Below are 14,110 nucleotides of genomic sequence, written 5' to 3'. Positions count from 1 at the left end.
TTTCCATTCACTTGATCTGGCATTTGGAATGAAGATTCAGATTTGATAGAGAACAGTATTCCTTTGTTTCCTTTAGCCTTTTTAAACATGACCCCATGAGGTTCTCTGTTATGATTGCAAAACAGCAGAGATATTTTAGCCATAGCACTTACAAATGGGCAGAGATGTGAATGTGAACATGCTGAAAACAAGCAGTGACTCTTCATAACTTGATAATTCACGGTTTATAGTTTTACTGTGATGCAGTGTCAGCTGGGGTGCAGCTAGTTGCGCACTCACTTCTTGGTCAAAAGTTCATGGGGGCAATTTCCCCAAAGTAATTCAGAGTGTCCAACGGGCAGGAAAACAGGAGGTTTACCCACCCATTTTTTTGACGAATGAGTTTCATGAATTTACGGTACTCTGTGCACTACAGAGGCCATCAGGCAATTCATACTAGTTGGGGGGGGGGCATAAAACCTGCTAGAAAGGCCGACAGCAGAGTGCTCAGGGGGCCTTTGAGCATGCGCCGATCTCCCAAACTGTTGACATACCCCTCTCAATCACACCTCCCCCCCCCCCCGCCACCTCCCCAAATCACCCCCCCCCTCCCCAAATAGAAAATTACAGCTCAGAAACAGGCCTTTTGGCCCTTCTTGTCTGTGCCGAACCATTTAGCGACCCTGCCTCCCAATTGCTGGCACTGACCCCAATCACCGGCCCCCCACCACTAGCTGCATGTTGGTACCTATGATGTACCAACAAGAAGACTTCTAATATGGTTTGCAAATGTTAAGCTTTTTACCCCCCCCCCCCGGATGCAGAGTCTGCCCCGCTCCTTGAGCCCTCCCATGAGGCACCCACACCCTTGGCATAGCCAGGGTGCTAAGCTGGCACTGCCAGGATCCCAGGCTGACCGTGCTAGGCTGACACTGTTCGCTCCACTCCTGTCCTCCCGGGAAGCCTCAATGGCCTCCGGTCCCACTGACGAGACCATCAAATCTGGCCCTCGTTGCTGGGGGTGAGCTGTGATCCTGCTGGTGGGAACCTTCACCGGCGAGGTTGAAAATCCAAGTGAGCCCAGACAATAGAGTCCAGAGCTCTCTGAAGACATATAAATGACCTGCTGAATATTTAAATATTTAATTACGCCAAAAAAATGGCCCAGGAAGATTGCAACCTGCCGGCCGCCGGGTGGGAATCGTATTGTTTGGGTCTCTCTTAAATTTCCTGCCCCACTACGCTGGAAAATCATGCCCCATGAGTTCAAGACGAACTCCAGAGGCTTGAGTGTAAAATTGAGACTGATACTCTAGTGTAGTGCTAAGCGAATTCTGCACAGTCGGAGGAGTTGTCTTTCAGATGAGATATAACGAGGCTTTGTTTGCCGCCTTGGTTGAATATAAGATCCCCGGCACTGTTTCAAAGAAGAATAGGAGAGTCCTCCCCAGTGTGCTGGCCAATTTTCATACTTCAACCAACTCCAATGAAACCAATGAGCTGGTCATTATCTCAATGAGGTTCATGAAGACAGCCATGTGCAAAATTGACTGTCACACATCCTATATTACAACAGGGGCTACTGCAAAAGGTACTTCATTGGCGAGGAACCAGTCTGTGAGAATCTGAGGTAATAAGTTCTTCACGGATGCAACTTGATTTTTTTTTTAGGTGAGTTCAGTGATGGCTCAAATGAAGCAGGAGGGGTGTACCAAGTTTTAGAAATGCCTTACATTGGTGACAAGATGAGCATGATGATCGTTCTCCCGAGACAGGAAGTGCAACTGGCTACCTTGGAGCCACTTATCAAAACCCAACTAATTAATGAATGGGCAAGCTCGGTAAAGAAGCAGAAGGTTGAAGTGTATCTGCCAAGGTGAGGGTTTTTTTTTCTTGTTTGGGGAATGATGTCTAATAAAATCTATTTTATTATGGCTGAGATATGTTTGGCCATTTTGAATCAGGAAGTAACATACACTTTTGCAGGGAAATTTAGTGATTATTTTGGAAAAACAACATTTAATAGTGTTTTCTTGCAATAATACCATGCTTTGATAATCACACACTTCAGAACTAGTATTTTGAATACAATGGGAATCTATGGATATAAGGATAGTGCAGGAAGGTGTAATTGAGGTAGGGGAGCCATTATCTTATTGAATGTCACAGCAGGCTTAATGGGCCGAATGGCCTATTTCTGCTTTTACTTCTTATGACCAAGTGTTTACTATGCTAATCGTGTCTGAATATGGGAGTAATTAATGATCTCGTAATGAAGGCACCCCGAGGTAGCAGCGACCATAATATGATTGAATTTTACATTCAGTTTGAGGGAAAGAGGAGTGAGTCTGAGACAAGGAAGAACTTTTCTGAAAAAAAGCAGAGTGATGCAGCGGGCAGGATAAAACGGCGAGGAAGCTGCCAACCCCAAGGGCAGCTTTCCTTGCTGTCTTTTGAGCATCTTAGAAACAAAAAAACGGCAAAGGGCGAGTCCCGTGATGTCATGCTGGTGGGGCGGGCTCGAGCATTTAGATTTTAAAAGGGTACCCAATTTAAAATGAAATAAAAATAAAAACCTCACTTCCATGCCACCTCTTTCGCCCCCTCACACTGATGTGAATGGACAATCCAATATGGGAGGACAATCAGGCGTAAACGCCTGATAATTACATTAAAATCTATGCTAATTATTATCATGACTTTCAAAGTCGGGATATCTGTTACATCATTGCTGGGGGGGGCAGAGATAATTAATCAGGGAAATTCTGCATGTGTAGGTACTGTTTTGGGATCCCGTGAGATTTTCCACCCTTGTCACCGATTTCCATCACCCCCTCCCCACCCCCCAACGCTGAAAACAGGAGTGGAAAATCCCTCCTGTTTTAAACTTAAATAAGGGCAATTAAGAGGGCACGAAAACAGAGTTGGCTAAAGTGAATTGTCAGATTAGGTTAAGCAATAGGCCAATAGAGATGCAGTGACAAACATTTAAGGGGATGTTTCAGAATGCACAGTATAAATAAATTCCAACAAATTTTTAAAAAAAGTCCGAGGAACAGACCCACCATCCATGGTTAACTGGAAAGGTTAAAGATAGTATCAAATGTAAAGAAAAAAATACATAAATGTGCAAAGGCAGGTGGCAGATCAGAAGGTTGGACAGAACACTAAGATGTTCGGACTCCATCATAAACCAGTAGGGCAACATGTAAGTGATTTGGTGTCATTCTTCTTTTAATTCTCTTATCTGTCCATTTGCCCTTTAAATAATGCTGACAGTAATGTGAGACTTTTGATATTTAGAAATAACGTAGTCTGTTGCCATTTGTGGCATGAAAGGCCAAAATAAAACTACGTTGTTCTCCAGTTTCCTGCCATAGTCATTGACTGTTTGAATTAATTCAGTCAACACCTGATAACCTTTCTAGTGAGGGGGTAATTTGGATTGAACTTTCAGCTGATTTGTAGGATATATAAAATATATTAAACCTATGTCAGTGCCCATGTCAGCGTTTCATACATTGCACACCACCTGATCGACTTCTTCATCAAACCTAATGCAAAAGATCTAGAGTGTCTCCAGTCTCCCAAATCAAACTGCACAAATAAAGCCAGGAATATTGTATTTTTAATTTCAATATTAAGTGCATGTTACCAACAAGTTCCACTCCTTTAAAGCAAAATATAGTGACGCATGAGGATTTTCCCAAGATATTGTGTAACTGCCTTAGAATATAGGGCAGACTAACTGGAGGGTTACATTGTGCCAATCAGTGTGTACCAAATGAAAACTTCGGGCTGAATCAAGGATTAGCATTGATTTTGTCTCTAGTTGGGTTTTAGTACATGCTTCATTTTTTAACTGCAGAGCCTGCATTTCAAGACGAGTCTCAATGAGAAACGGCCAAAGCCGTTTCATAAGTCCTTGACTGCACTGCTGGTGCAATTGCTGTTGCTAGCTTTAGTTGTGGTGCACAAATCAATCTCACCTTCGTAATACTAATACTGTCTGTGTGGAATTTGCATGTTCTCCCCGTGTCTGCATGGGTATCCTCCAGGTGCTCCAGTTTTCCTCCCACAGTCCAAAGATGTACAGGTTAGGTGGATTGGCCATGCTAAATTGTCCCTTAGTGTGCCAAGATGTGTAGGTTGTGGGATTCGCAAGGTAAATATGAGGTGGCACAGTGGCACTGCTGCCTCACAGCACCTGGTTCGATTCCCAGCTTGAGTCACTGTGCGGAGTCTGCACGTTCTCCCCGTGGGTTTCCTCCGGGTGCTCTGGTTTCCTCCCACAGTCCGAAGGATGTGCTGGTTAGGTGCATTGGCCATGCTAGATTCTCCCTCACTGTACCCAAATAGTGTGGTGACTAAGGGATTTTCACTGCAACTTAATTGCAGTGTTAATGTAAGCCTAGTTGTGACATTAATAAATAAACTGAAATGTGGGGTTACGGGGAAAGGGCCTGGGTAAGATGCTCTATCAAAGATTTGGCACAGTCACGATGGGCCAAATGGCCTCCTTCTGCACTGTAGGATTCTATGAGTATTATTTAAAATGCATATTTTAATACATATGTCTTGGTATAATGGTAAAGGCGTCAGAAACATTATTAGGAACAACAAGCATGTGTGGAGGTCTGAAAGAACCACAGCTTCTTAAAATGCAAGTTCATTTTCAAAATGTAGCGTATACTTTCGGAGCAATTTAATAATGGCAGTCACAATCATTCCATACGGAAAGCAGATTTTGAATGAGTTAAATGTTCAGCTATTGCTGTTTTTCTCATTCACATGTTGTCATTGCCATGCTGCCGCTGTCAACAAAATACCAATAACGCATCAGACTTGCTAGTTTCACTCTAGCTGTGCTTTAATCATTATCTGTCAGTGTAGACCTTACAAAGATCTACAAAGGTTCCCAAGCAGAGTTAGCAAAGTTGGAAATGCAACTTGCGCTAACTCTGTGCGCACAAGACTTTTTCATTATTGCTTTGGAATTGCAGAATAAAGGGAGCGTATTCAGAACGTCCAGTGACTAACGACAAATGATTTTTCCACGCAAAAGATACATTAGTAATCTTTTTATCAACATTTTTACTCCAGAAACATTGATCTATCATTTAAATTTAAAGCAAAAGAAATGCTTACATGTAATTCCAATCTGCTTGTTTTCATTGTTGTTTAATTCTGCATGTGTATAAAATTACATTGCTAGATTCAAAGTGACACAGAATATTGATTTGAAAGAAGTCCTGGCCAGCCTGGGGATCTCGGAAATGTTTGGTGTTGATGCTGACCTCTCGGCAATGACTGGTAGGTAGACAGTCTAATTTTCTAAAGATTCTCTTATTAGCTGGTGTGTAAAATTCAGTTTAAGCTGAGGTAATCAATCCTTGAAAGCTTCTCCTATTGTGATACGTGAGCAACCCTTTTCTTCATCAGTGGTTATTAGGGCGAGTATGTAGTTGATAACATTGGAGCACTAAGATTTTTGTTTTTGATTTGTGTGAACCAACAAACCTATTGCTATCAGGCCTACCAGCACCATCCAATCTGACTAGACAAATGCACTGCTGAACAATCTGCTCCCTTGGCCTGTGTAGCTTAAAGGCAAAAGAAGCGTTTTCCGGATACACAATTGCATCATTTGACTTTATTGAATAAATCCCGTAGCTAGATATAGCATTGGAATTCATCCTTTGGATTAGCTATGTCTGCTATGACTGCCAACACATTGGTCAGAATTCTCCGACCTCGCGAGCAGCTGGGATTCTCCAGTCCTGCTGCAGTGAATGGAAGTTCTTTGTTCTTGCTGGTAGCAGTTGCAGGGCATGCAAGACCGGAGAGTTCCAGCCCATCATCTTCTTTCAGTACTGAACAAATCTTCACTCTTATTTGCTGCAAGTTTACGTGGCACTAACCACTGTCTGTTTGATGTTAGTAATGATCTCTTAGTGCAGCTATGATTAGAAATCTTCCTGTGACATGTGTTATAAAACAAACCACGGGCAGGTCAATATATTGTTAACATTGTAAGAAAAGTGGCATTTGAAGTTGAGACAGAGTAGATCCAGCATCAGGTGTTCTCTCTGACGTTCCATTATTTTTTGATTCCAAAATTAATTTCAGGAAGCTGATAGCGGCACAGATCTTAATGCTTGAGACAATTGTTGGTGTGAGGGAAAACTAACTATAACCGAGGAGAGTAATAAGGAATACGAACTGTAACCTTCATGACGAATATGAAAATTAACTTGTCTGCTTGTTCAAAACAGACCTTGTAAAGATAGTACAAACTTAAACCTTAAGATACATGTCATGCCTATGCAGGTGTACCTGCCGTTCTGTGAAAAGTGAGCAGTTTTTACATTAAAACAATAGGCATTTTGCATATTAAACAGTCTGCATTGAAACAAAATAGAGTCAAGAGAGTCAGGTGACCTTTCTCTTTGTCTGCAAATATACATGGATCTGCCCAAGGCTAGTACTTAACCTGCTTGTCTGAAAGACCAATGACCTTTTGGAACATTCCTTTGAGTGGTCATTAAAAATGCAACAGATCTCTCCTGTGGATTTAACAGCTATGATGTGGAGATGTCGGTGTTGGACTGGGGTAAGCACAGTAAGAAGTCTCACAACACCAGGTTAAAGTCCAACAGGTTTATTTGGTAGCACAAGCCACAAGCTTTCGGAGCGCTGCTCCTTCATCAGAGGAGTGAGAGTTTTGTTCACAAACAGGGCATATAAAGACACAAACTCAATTTACAAAATAATGGTTGGAATGCGAGTCCTTACAGATAATCAAGTCTTAAAGGTACAGACAATGTGAGTGGAGAGAGGGTTAAGCACAGGTTAAAGAGGTGTGTATTGTCTCCAGCCAGGAAAGTTAATGAGATTTTGCAAGCCCAGGCAAGTCGTGAGGGTTACAAATAGTGTGACATGAACCCAAGATCCTGGTTGAGGCCGTCCTCGTGTGCAGAACTTGACTATCAGTTTCTGCTCAGCGATTCTGCGTTGTGTGTCGTGAAGGCCGCCTTGGAGAATGCTTATCCGAAGATCAGAGGCTGAATGCCCATGACTGCTGAAGTATTCCCCAACAGGAAAAGAACACTCCTGCCTGGTGATTGTCGAGCGGTGTTCATTCATCCGTTGTCGTAGCTTCTGCATGGTCTCCCCAATGTACCATGCCTCGGGACATCCTTTCCTGCGGCGTATCAGGTAGACAACATTGGCCGAGTTGCAAGAGTATGTACCGTGTACCTGGTGGATGGTGTTCTCACGTAAGATGATGGCATCCGTGTTGATTATTCCAAGGGAATGGCCTTGGCGAACATCTCTGTTCTCCTGAAGGCTGGATGAATAAGGCTCCAGGAATTTTTCCTTGTGTCTCTTCGGGAGGCAGGAGAGACCCCTTCAGAAGACAAACACAGGACATGGTGGACAGAGTACCCTTCGTCGTCCAGTACTTCCCCAGAGCGGAGAAGTTACGACATCTTCTCTGGAGCCTTCAACATGTCATCAATGAAGACGAACATCTCGCCAAGGCCATCCCCACACCCCCACTTCTTGCCTTCAAATAACCGCACAACTTCAAACAGACCATTGTCCGCAGCAAACTACCCAGCCTTCAGGAGAACAGTGACCATGACACCACACAACCCTGCCACAGCAACCTCTGCAAGATGTGCCGGATCATCGACACGGATGCCATCATCTCACGTGAGAACACATCCACCAGGTACACAGTAAATACTCTTGCAACTCGGCCAACCTTGTCTACCTGATACGCTGCAAGAAAGGATGTCCCGAGGCATGGTACATTGGGGAGACCATGCAGACGCTACGACAACGAATGAATGAACACCACTCAACAATCACCAGGCAGGAGTGTTCCCTTCCAGCCGGGAAACACTTCAGCAGTCACGGGCATTCAGCCTCTGATCTTCGGGTAAGCCTTCTCCAAGGTGGCCTTCACGACATCGCAGAATCGCTCGCAGAAACTGATAGCCAAGTTCCGCACACATGAGGACGGCCTCAACCGGGATCTTGGGTTCATGTCACACTATCTGTAACCCCCACGACTTACCCGGGCTTGCAAAATCTCACTAACTGTCCTGGCTGGAGACAATACACACCTCTTTAACCTGTGCTTGGCCCTCTCTCCACTCACATTGTCTGTACCTTGAAGACTTGATTACCTGTAAAGACTCGCATTCCAACCATTATCTTGTAAATTGTGTTTGTGTCTTTATATGCCCTGTTTGTGAACACAAGTCCTCACTCACCTGATGAAGGAGCAGCACTCCGAAAGCTTGTGGCTTGTGCTGCCAAATAAACCTGTTGGACTTTAACCTGGTGTTGTGAGACATCTTACTGGATTTAGCAGCTACCATACCTACAGAAACTGATGCACAAAGACAACACAGACTTCGTGGCTGCAGAACAAAATTCCACAGACTGGGGGTACGCGAATGGAAAAGAGATGCAAATGGCTGAGATTCAAACCCCAGGGACCATTTGTGTGGACAATGGGAAAAGCTGATACTATGGTCACTTGACAAATCAGCTTGTAACATGAAACATTTATTAACACATCCTGCGAACAGGCTTTTGTTAGTCAGTCTGGGAGACAAAGATAATACAAAGGGAAGAGATCTCAGAAAAAGAAGAATCCTGTCTAGGCAAGTAGAGAAGTGGGGCTAAAAACAAAATACTACGGATGCTGGAATCTGAAACCAAAAAAGAAAATGCTGCAAAATCTCAGTAGGTCTGGCAGCATCTGTAAGGAGAGAAAAGCGCTGACATTTTGAGTCCAGATGACCCTTTGTCAAAGAGAAGTGGGGCTATCCGTTTACCTACCGTTTTGCAGAACCAAGCTAGATCATCACTATAGAAGCTCGATTACACTTTCAACTGAAGCAAAGCCAAAAACTTCCTGTTGCAAGGAGGAAGCCGCTGTGAATTCATCGCCAGAAACATCCAACCCTCCATATCTTTGAGTGAATTGGAAGTAAGTTTTTAGTTTATTTATTAGTGTCACAAGTAGGCTTACATTAACCCTGCAATGAAGTTATTGTGAAAATCCCCCTCGTCACCACACTCCGGTGCCTGTTTGGGTACACGGAGGGAGAATTTAGCATGTCTTTCGGACTGTGGGAGGAAACCGAAGCACCCGGAGGAAACCCACGCAGACATGGGGAGAACGTGCAGACTCTGCACAGTGATCCAAGCCAGGAATTGAACCCAGGTCCCTGGCACTGTGAGGCAGTAGTGCTAACAACTGTGCAACCCCCTCATGAGGCCTGCAACATGCCCAATTTCCATCTCAAAAGACAAGAGTAATGGAGACTTTTTGAACTCTTTCAAAATGTAAGTGCATGCCACCTCTTTTGTAACCATCTTTTGTGTGTGTGAGTGAGACAGTAGGTGCTATTGTGATTACATTTCAGGTGTTGTGAAATAAACTTTTTTTTAATTTTATGAGGAAACCTCCCTTGTGTCAGTTCCTGAGAATCACAGCATTTAAGGGGTTAACATACTCAGTTAAAACACACTGGGGGCAATTCTCGCTGCCCACTGCACTGCTTTTACAGCTGGGCGCCACATTCTCCGTGAGTCTCCAGGTGCTGGCTTTCCGGTCTCGTCAGCTCCGCACCAGAAATCAGCGTGGAGCTGCATAATTTATTTACATGCCCATTGAAATGTATTTCATATCTATTAGGGGTCCGCTAGCCCCCCTCCCTCCAGCCAGGAGTGGTTTACTCCAGCGAGGTTTACAATAGCTCCCCACTTGTGGGGAGTTTGTGGCCCAACCCCGCTGGAGTTAATGTGGGGCCACTGAGGCCTCCACAGAGGGTCGGGGGTTAAGGGGGTGTCCCCTGGGCATTGCCAGCCTGCCCCCCTAGCACTGCACAAGGGGCAAAGTGGCAATGTCCGAGGGGGCGGAGTCTAATGGGGCAGGTCCTCAGCGGGGAGGGAGGGAGGGAGGGGGGGGAGGGGAGAGATCGCTGGGGGTGGGGGGGTCCCGCTGCCACTCTGCATTTGGTCTTGCTGACAGAGGGAGGGAGACCAGTGATCGTGGTGGGAGAGGTCAGCCTGCTGGGGGGTTCAGGGCTGCCGATTGGGGAGGAGGGGTGATCGGGACCGCCGGGGGGGTGGGGGGATCCAGGAGGGGGTGTCGAAACTGGCCCAGACACGTCCGGGGGGCCAATGATCAGGCCGTTGGGGGTGGGGTGGGGTTGCAATGTTCGTAAGGGCAGCGATCTGGGGGTCATGGGGCTGGCCAGCGATTGAGCTGGCCAGCGATTGGGATGCCGGCAGTGCGCAGCTACTGTGCATGCACCAATCTCAGTGCTGACAGATCAGCGCGTGTGCATTGGCCCGCTCAGCGCTATGCTGCCCACCTCTTCAGCGGGAATAAGCCCTGCCCACTGACCCTTAGTGTGATTCATGCTAGTGCATTCTGCAGTGCTCAGAGTATGGGAGATTCATTTTGAAAGTCCCACAGAAAAAATGCAGTGGGATTTACTCCAGTCTTTTCGCGAAATCGGCTCTTAAAATATTTTTGGGAGAATCCCACCCATCATGTTGCAGTCAGTTGAGAGGTGGGGGCGGGTGGGGCGGTGCCCGTGGCATATGTTAAAGCAGTGAACCCAGATGACCCGGGCTCATGTTTGTACAAGGTATGTCTGATCAACCAAATCTGTCGCATATTTTAGAAGAAAAATATGAATCATTGCGTCAGTTTGCTGCTGATACAGTTGTGCATTTTAACAGTGGTTAGACATTTACTTAGTATGTTCAGTGCTGTTTTCTTTTCCATTTTACCTGCAATCATCACAATATTTCTGCGTAAAGTTTTTATAATAAACCATTAATCTTTACCCATAAAGGCACCGTGCCTCTGCATTGTAAAATAACTTTATTGCTTCCATTGCCCAATATGTATAATTATACTGTAAACTGTTTATAACATGATTACTTAAATTGGAAGACAAGCATATTTAAATCTGCATAGAAATCTGATTGCTCCAAGGTTTAATGGGAATTTCCTTTTTGCCTCATCAGGGCATTTACACAGCATTCTCAGAACATGAGAAAAGTGTTGACCATAAGTAACATCATAAGTGCAGCGCTAACAAGTCCTATTTTTTTCTGGCAGAGAATAAAGACTAGGCTTTTTGAGAAACTTCATTTTTGACCTTACAAGCACAAAATAGAAAAATATTATGTTAATCTTCAAGTATCCTTCTAAAATGTGTTCCTCATATGGCTGGAATGTTTTCCTGACTACAGTTAGCAAGAACAAATCTCTGGATTTAAGCCTATTTGTCTCATGCAGTTGTGGGCGTCGCTGGCTGGCCAGCATTTATTGCCCATCCCTAGTTACCCTGGAGGGCAGTTGAGAGTCAACCACATTGCTGTGGCTCTTGAGTCACATGTAGGCCAGACCAGGTAAGGACGGCAGATTTCCTTTCCTAAAGGACATTAGTGAACCAGATGGGTTTTCCCGACAATCGGCAATGGTTTCATGGTCATCAGTAGATTCTTAATTCCAGATTTTTAAAAAAAAAATTGAATTCAAATTCCACCATCTGCCGTGGCAGGATTCGAACCCGGGTCCCCAGAACATTAGCTGAGTTTCTGGTTTAATGTTCTAGCAATAATACCACGAGGCCATCAGCTCCCCAGTTTAGCTTAGCTTCAAACCTTTTTTACTCCAATATGCAGGATTAATGTTGCAAGTGCTAGCACACTACACTATGACTGCTGGAATTGAGGGTGAAAGTGATTTACAAACACAGATGGAAACAGTTGGCATAATCTGGTGGTACAGTGGAATATGCTAGAATAATGGCCTGTTCAAGCAGAGGTTGTAAATTTAGGCAGAGCAAAACATCACTGGAGCTGTTCAAAAAACACTTTTTTAATCATGTCTCTTTGTTATCCTGGATAAGACAGAACTCAGAAACAGCGTTTCTACCTCAAAGCCTGGCGCTTGTCCACACAAATTCAAGTTACAGATCATTAGAGGTTAACTTTAAAATCAACTGATGTGCACTGTGTGAGTGACAGATTATTATTAAACTATGATGCTGTGTTCAGCTGGTTATACTCTGACTGCTGCGCTCTAGCAGATATGCACTGTGTCACGCTTCACTCACACACATACAAAAATCACTTCCCAACTTTAAGAGGAAATCAGAGTACCCGGTGATCAAGACTTGTTCCACCTAGATGCACACATGGAATTTATTTATTCTATGTCTATTAACCTGAAAAGGGAGAAGGTCACTGTTTCCTGGGTAGCTTTGGCTTCACTATTGTACAAGAGTTGGCACATCAGTACTTTAGTGCCAAGCCTTCTATTTGAGTAAATCTCTGGAAGCAAAGCACCCAAATTAGCGTGTGATAATTGGATTTTTTTTCAAAACTGCAAATAGTCAGCTATTCCTAAAGGTTGGCTGTTTTTGGAAGCAGCAGAGGGGTATTGGGAAGAACACCATGGGTGGGATTTTCCAGCTGTGCCGCCCCAAAACTGGAAAATCCCACCCGATGTCAACGGACCTTTGCATGGTCTGCCCTCTGCCCGCTACAATTCCCGTGGAGGGCAGAATGGGAAAATTCCAGCACTGCTGCCTCACAGCGCCAGGGATCCAGGTTTGATTCCTGCCTTGGGTCACTGTCTGTGTGGAGTTTGCACGTTCTCCACGTGTCTGCGTGGGTTTCCTCCAGGTGCTCCGGTTTCCTCCCACAGTCTGAAAGACGTACTGGTTCGGTGCATTGACCCGAACAGACGCTGGAGTGTGGCGACTAGGGGAATTTCACAGTAACTTCATTGCAGTGTTAATGGAAGCCTTACTTGTGACTAATAAATAAACTTTAATGAGTTAGACTCTTGTGCTCCCTGAACCTGTCATGGTGAATCTGCACCACAACTGATGAGAATGCACTGCCGCAAATGTCCTATATAGATCCAAGATGGTGGGTCCAGACACAAAATGCAACAAGAGAGTATTTAATGTTTCTACTAAAATTACAATGAGTTCTATTTTGGTCTTTTACTTCAGATATTTCTTACCAATGTTATAGAGAGCGTTATTTAGTAAAGTGTTTTAACAGTAATGTATTCTCCACACCAATGACATATTTGCAAATTCCAGCCCAATAATACACTGTGGTGGAGTGATGGCCCTTGCCATTGACCTGAAAGGAAGGGCTATCTCTGATGTGTGGGCTTCACCTTTTCCAATGTTAATTTCATTCCAGCATTGGCTATAGGGGATCTCTGGTGTCTAGCAATCGTGATACCGTCAAACTAAACGGACAGTGAACTAGGAAGTACAAAACACTGGTTGTCCTTCACTTTTTAATCACACTACAGACAGTGAATAAAGATTGGCGCATATGCGTGGGACCAAGCTATATTATCTTTGTCAACTCATTGAATGATTGAATATTTTAATGAATTTAAGCTCTCTTAGCATCATTCTGTTAATAACCAACATCGTTCTGTTATTGTCTAAGTGGCAACTGCGATCAAAATGATGTCATTTCAGCAAATTTGCAATTGGTATTCATTTTGATTGATGGCAGAAACTGTTCAGCAGGGATCCCCCTGGACAGAAACCTATGGGGTATGATGCATGTTTGGTAGCACTGCTGCCTCACAGCGCCAGGGACCCGGGTTCGATTCCCAGCTTGGATCACTGTGTGGAGTTTGCATGTTCTCTCCATGTCTGCGTGGATTTGCTCCGGGTGCTCCGGTTTCCTCCCACAGTGCGAAAGACGTGCTGGTTAGGTGCATTGGCCATGCTAAATTCTCCCTCAATGTCCCCGAACAGGTGCTAGAGTGTGGTGACTAGAGGATTTTCACTGTAACTTTATTGCAGTGTTAATACAAGCCTACTTGTGACACTAATACATAAACTCAAAAACTTAAAAATGTAAATGCTATAAGTCATAGCATAATATCCCGGAATTTCTGCATTGTAAGATCGGCATATACTTAAGATGTGCTACAAATTGCAGCCTAATGAATTTAACTAGCAAAAAATGGGCTTATTGGATGTGATGCATATTTACATATTAAATATATTTTGGCTATCTTGATCCAGACTGCTGCATTTCA

The 14,110-nt window shown here is 44.2% G+C and overlaps 1 protein-coding gene across 1 annotated transcript in view; it reads left to right on the top strand.

The window, feature by feature from the left end:
* The window catches only part of LOC144490722 (neuroserpin-like), a 49,838-nt gene that overhangs the window by 23,701 nt on the left and 12,027 nt on the right, over window positions 1-14,110 (top strand). The window contains exons 5-6 of the mRNA XM_078208433.1: window positions 1,651-1,855; window positions 5,195-5,292. Coding sequence (XP_078064559.1) covers window positions 1,651-1,855; window positions 5,195-5,292 — 303 coding nt within the window. The remainder of the gene's footprint in view (window positions 1-1,650; window positions 1,856-5,194; window positions 5,293-14,110) is intronic.

Source organism: Mustelus asterias, chromosome 3 (genome assembly GCF_964213995.1).
Source record: "Mustelus asterias chromosome 3, sMusAst1.hap1.1, whole genome shotgun sequence".
NCBI classification, from domain to species: Eukaryota; Metazoa; Chordata; class Chondrichthyes; order Carcharhiniformes; family Triakidae; genus Mustelus; species Mustelus asterias.
The sequence above is the reverse complement of the archived record's forward strand: the minus strand, read 5'-3'. Positions and strand labels throughout refer to the sequence as shown.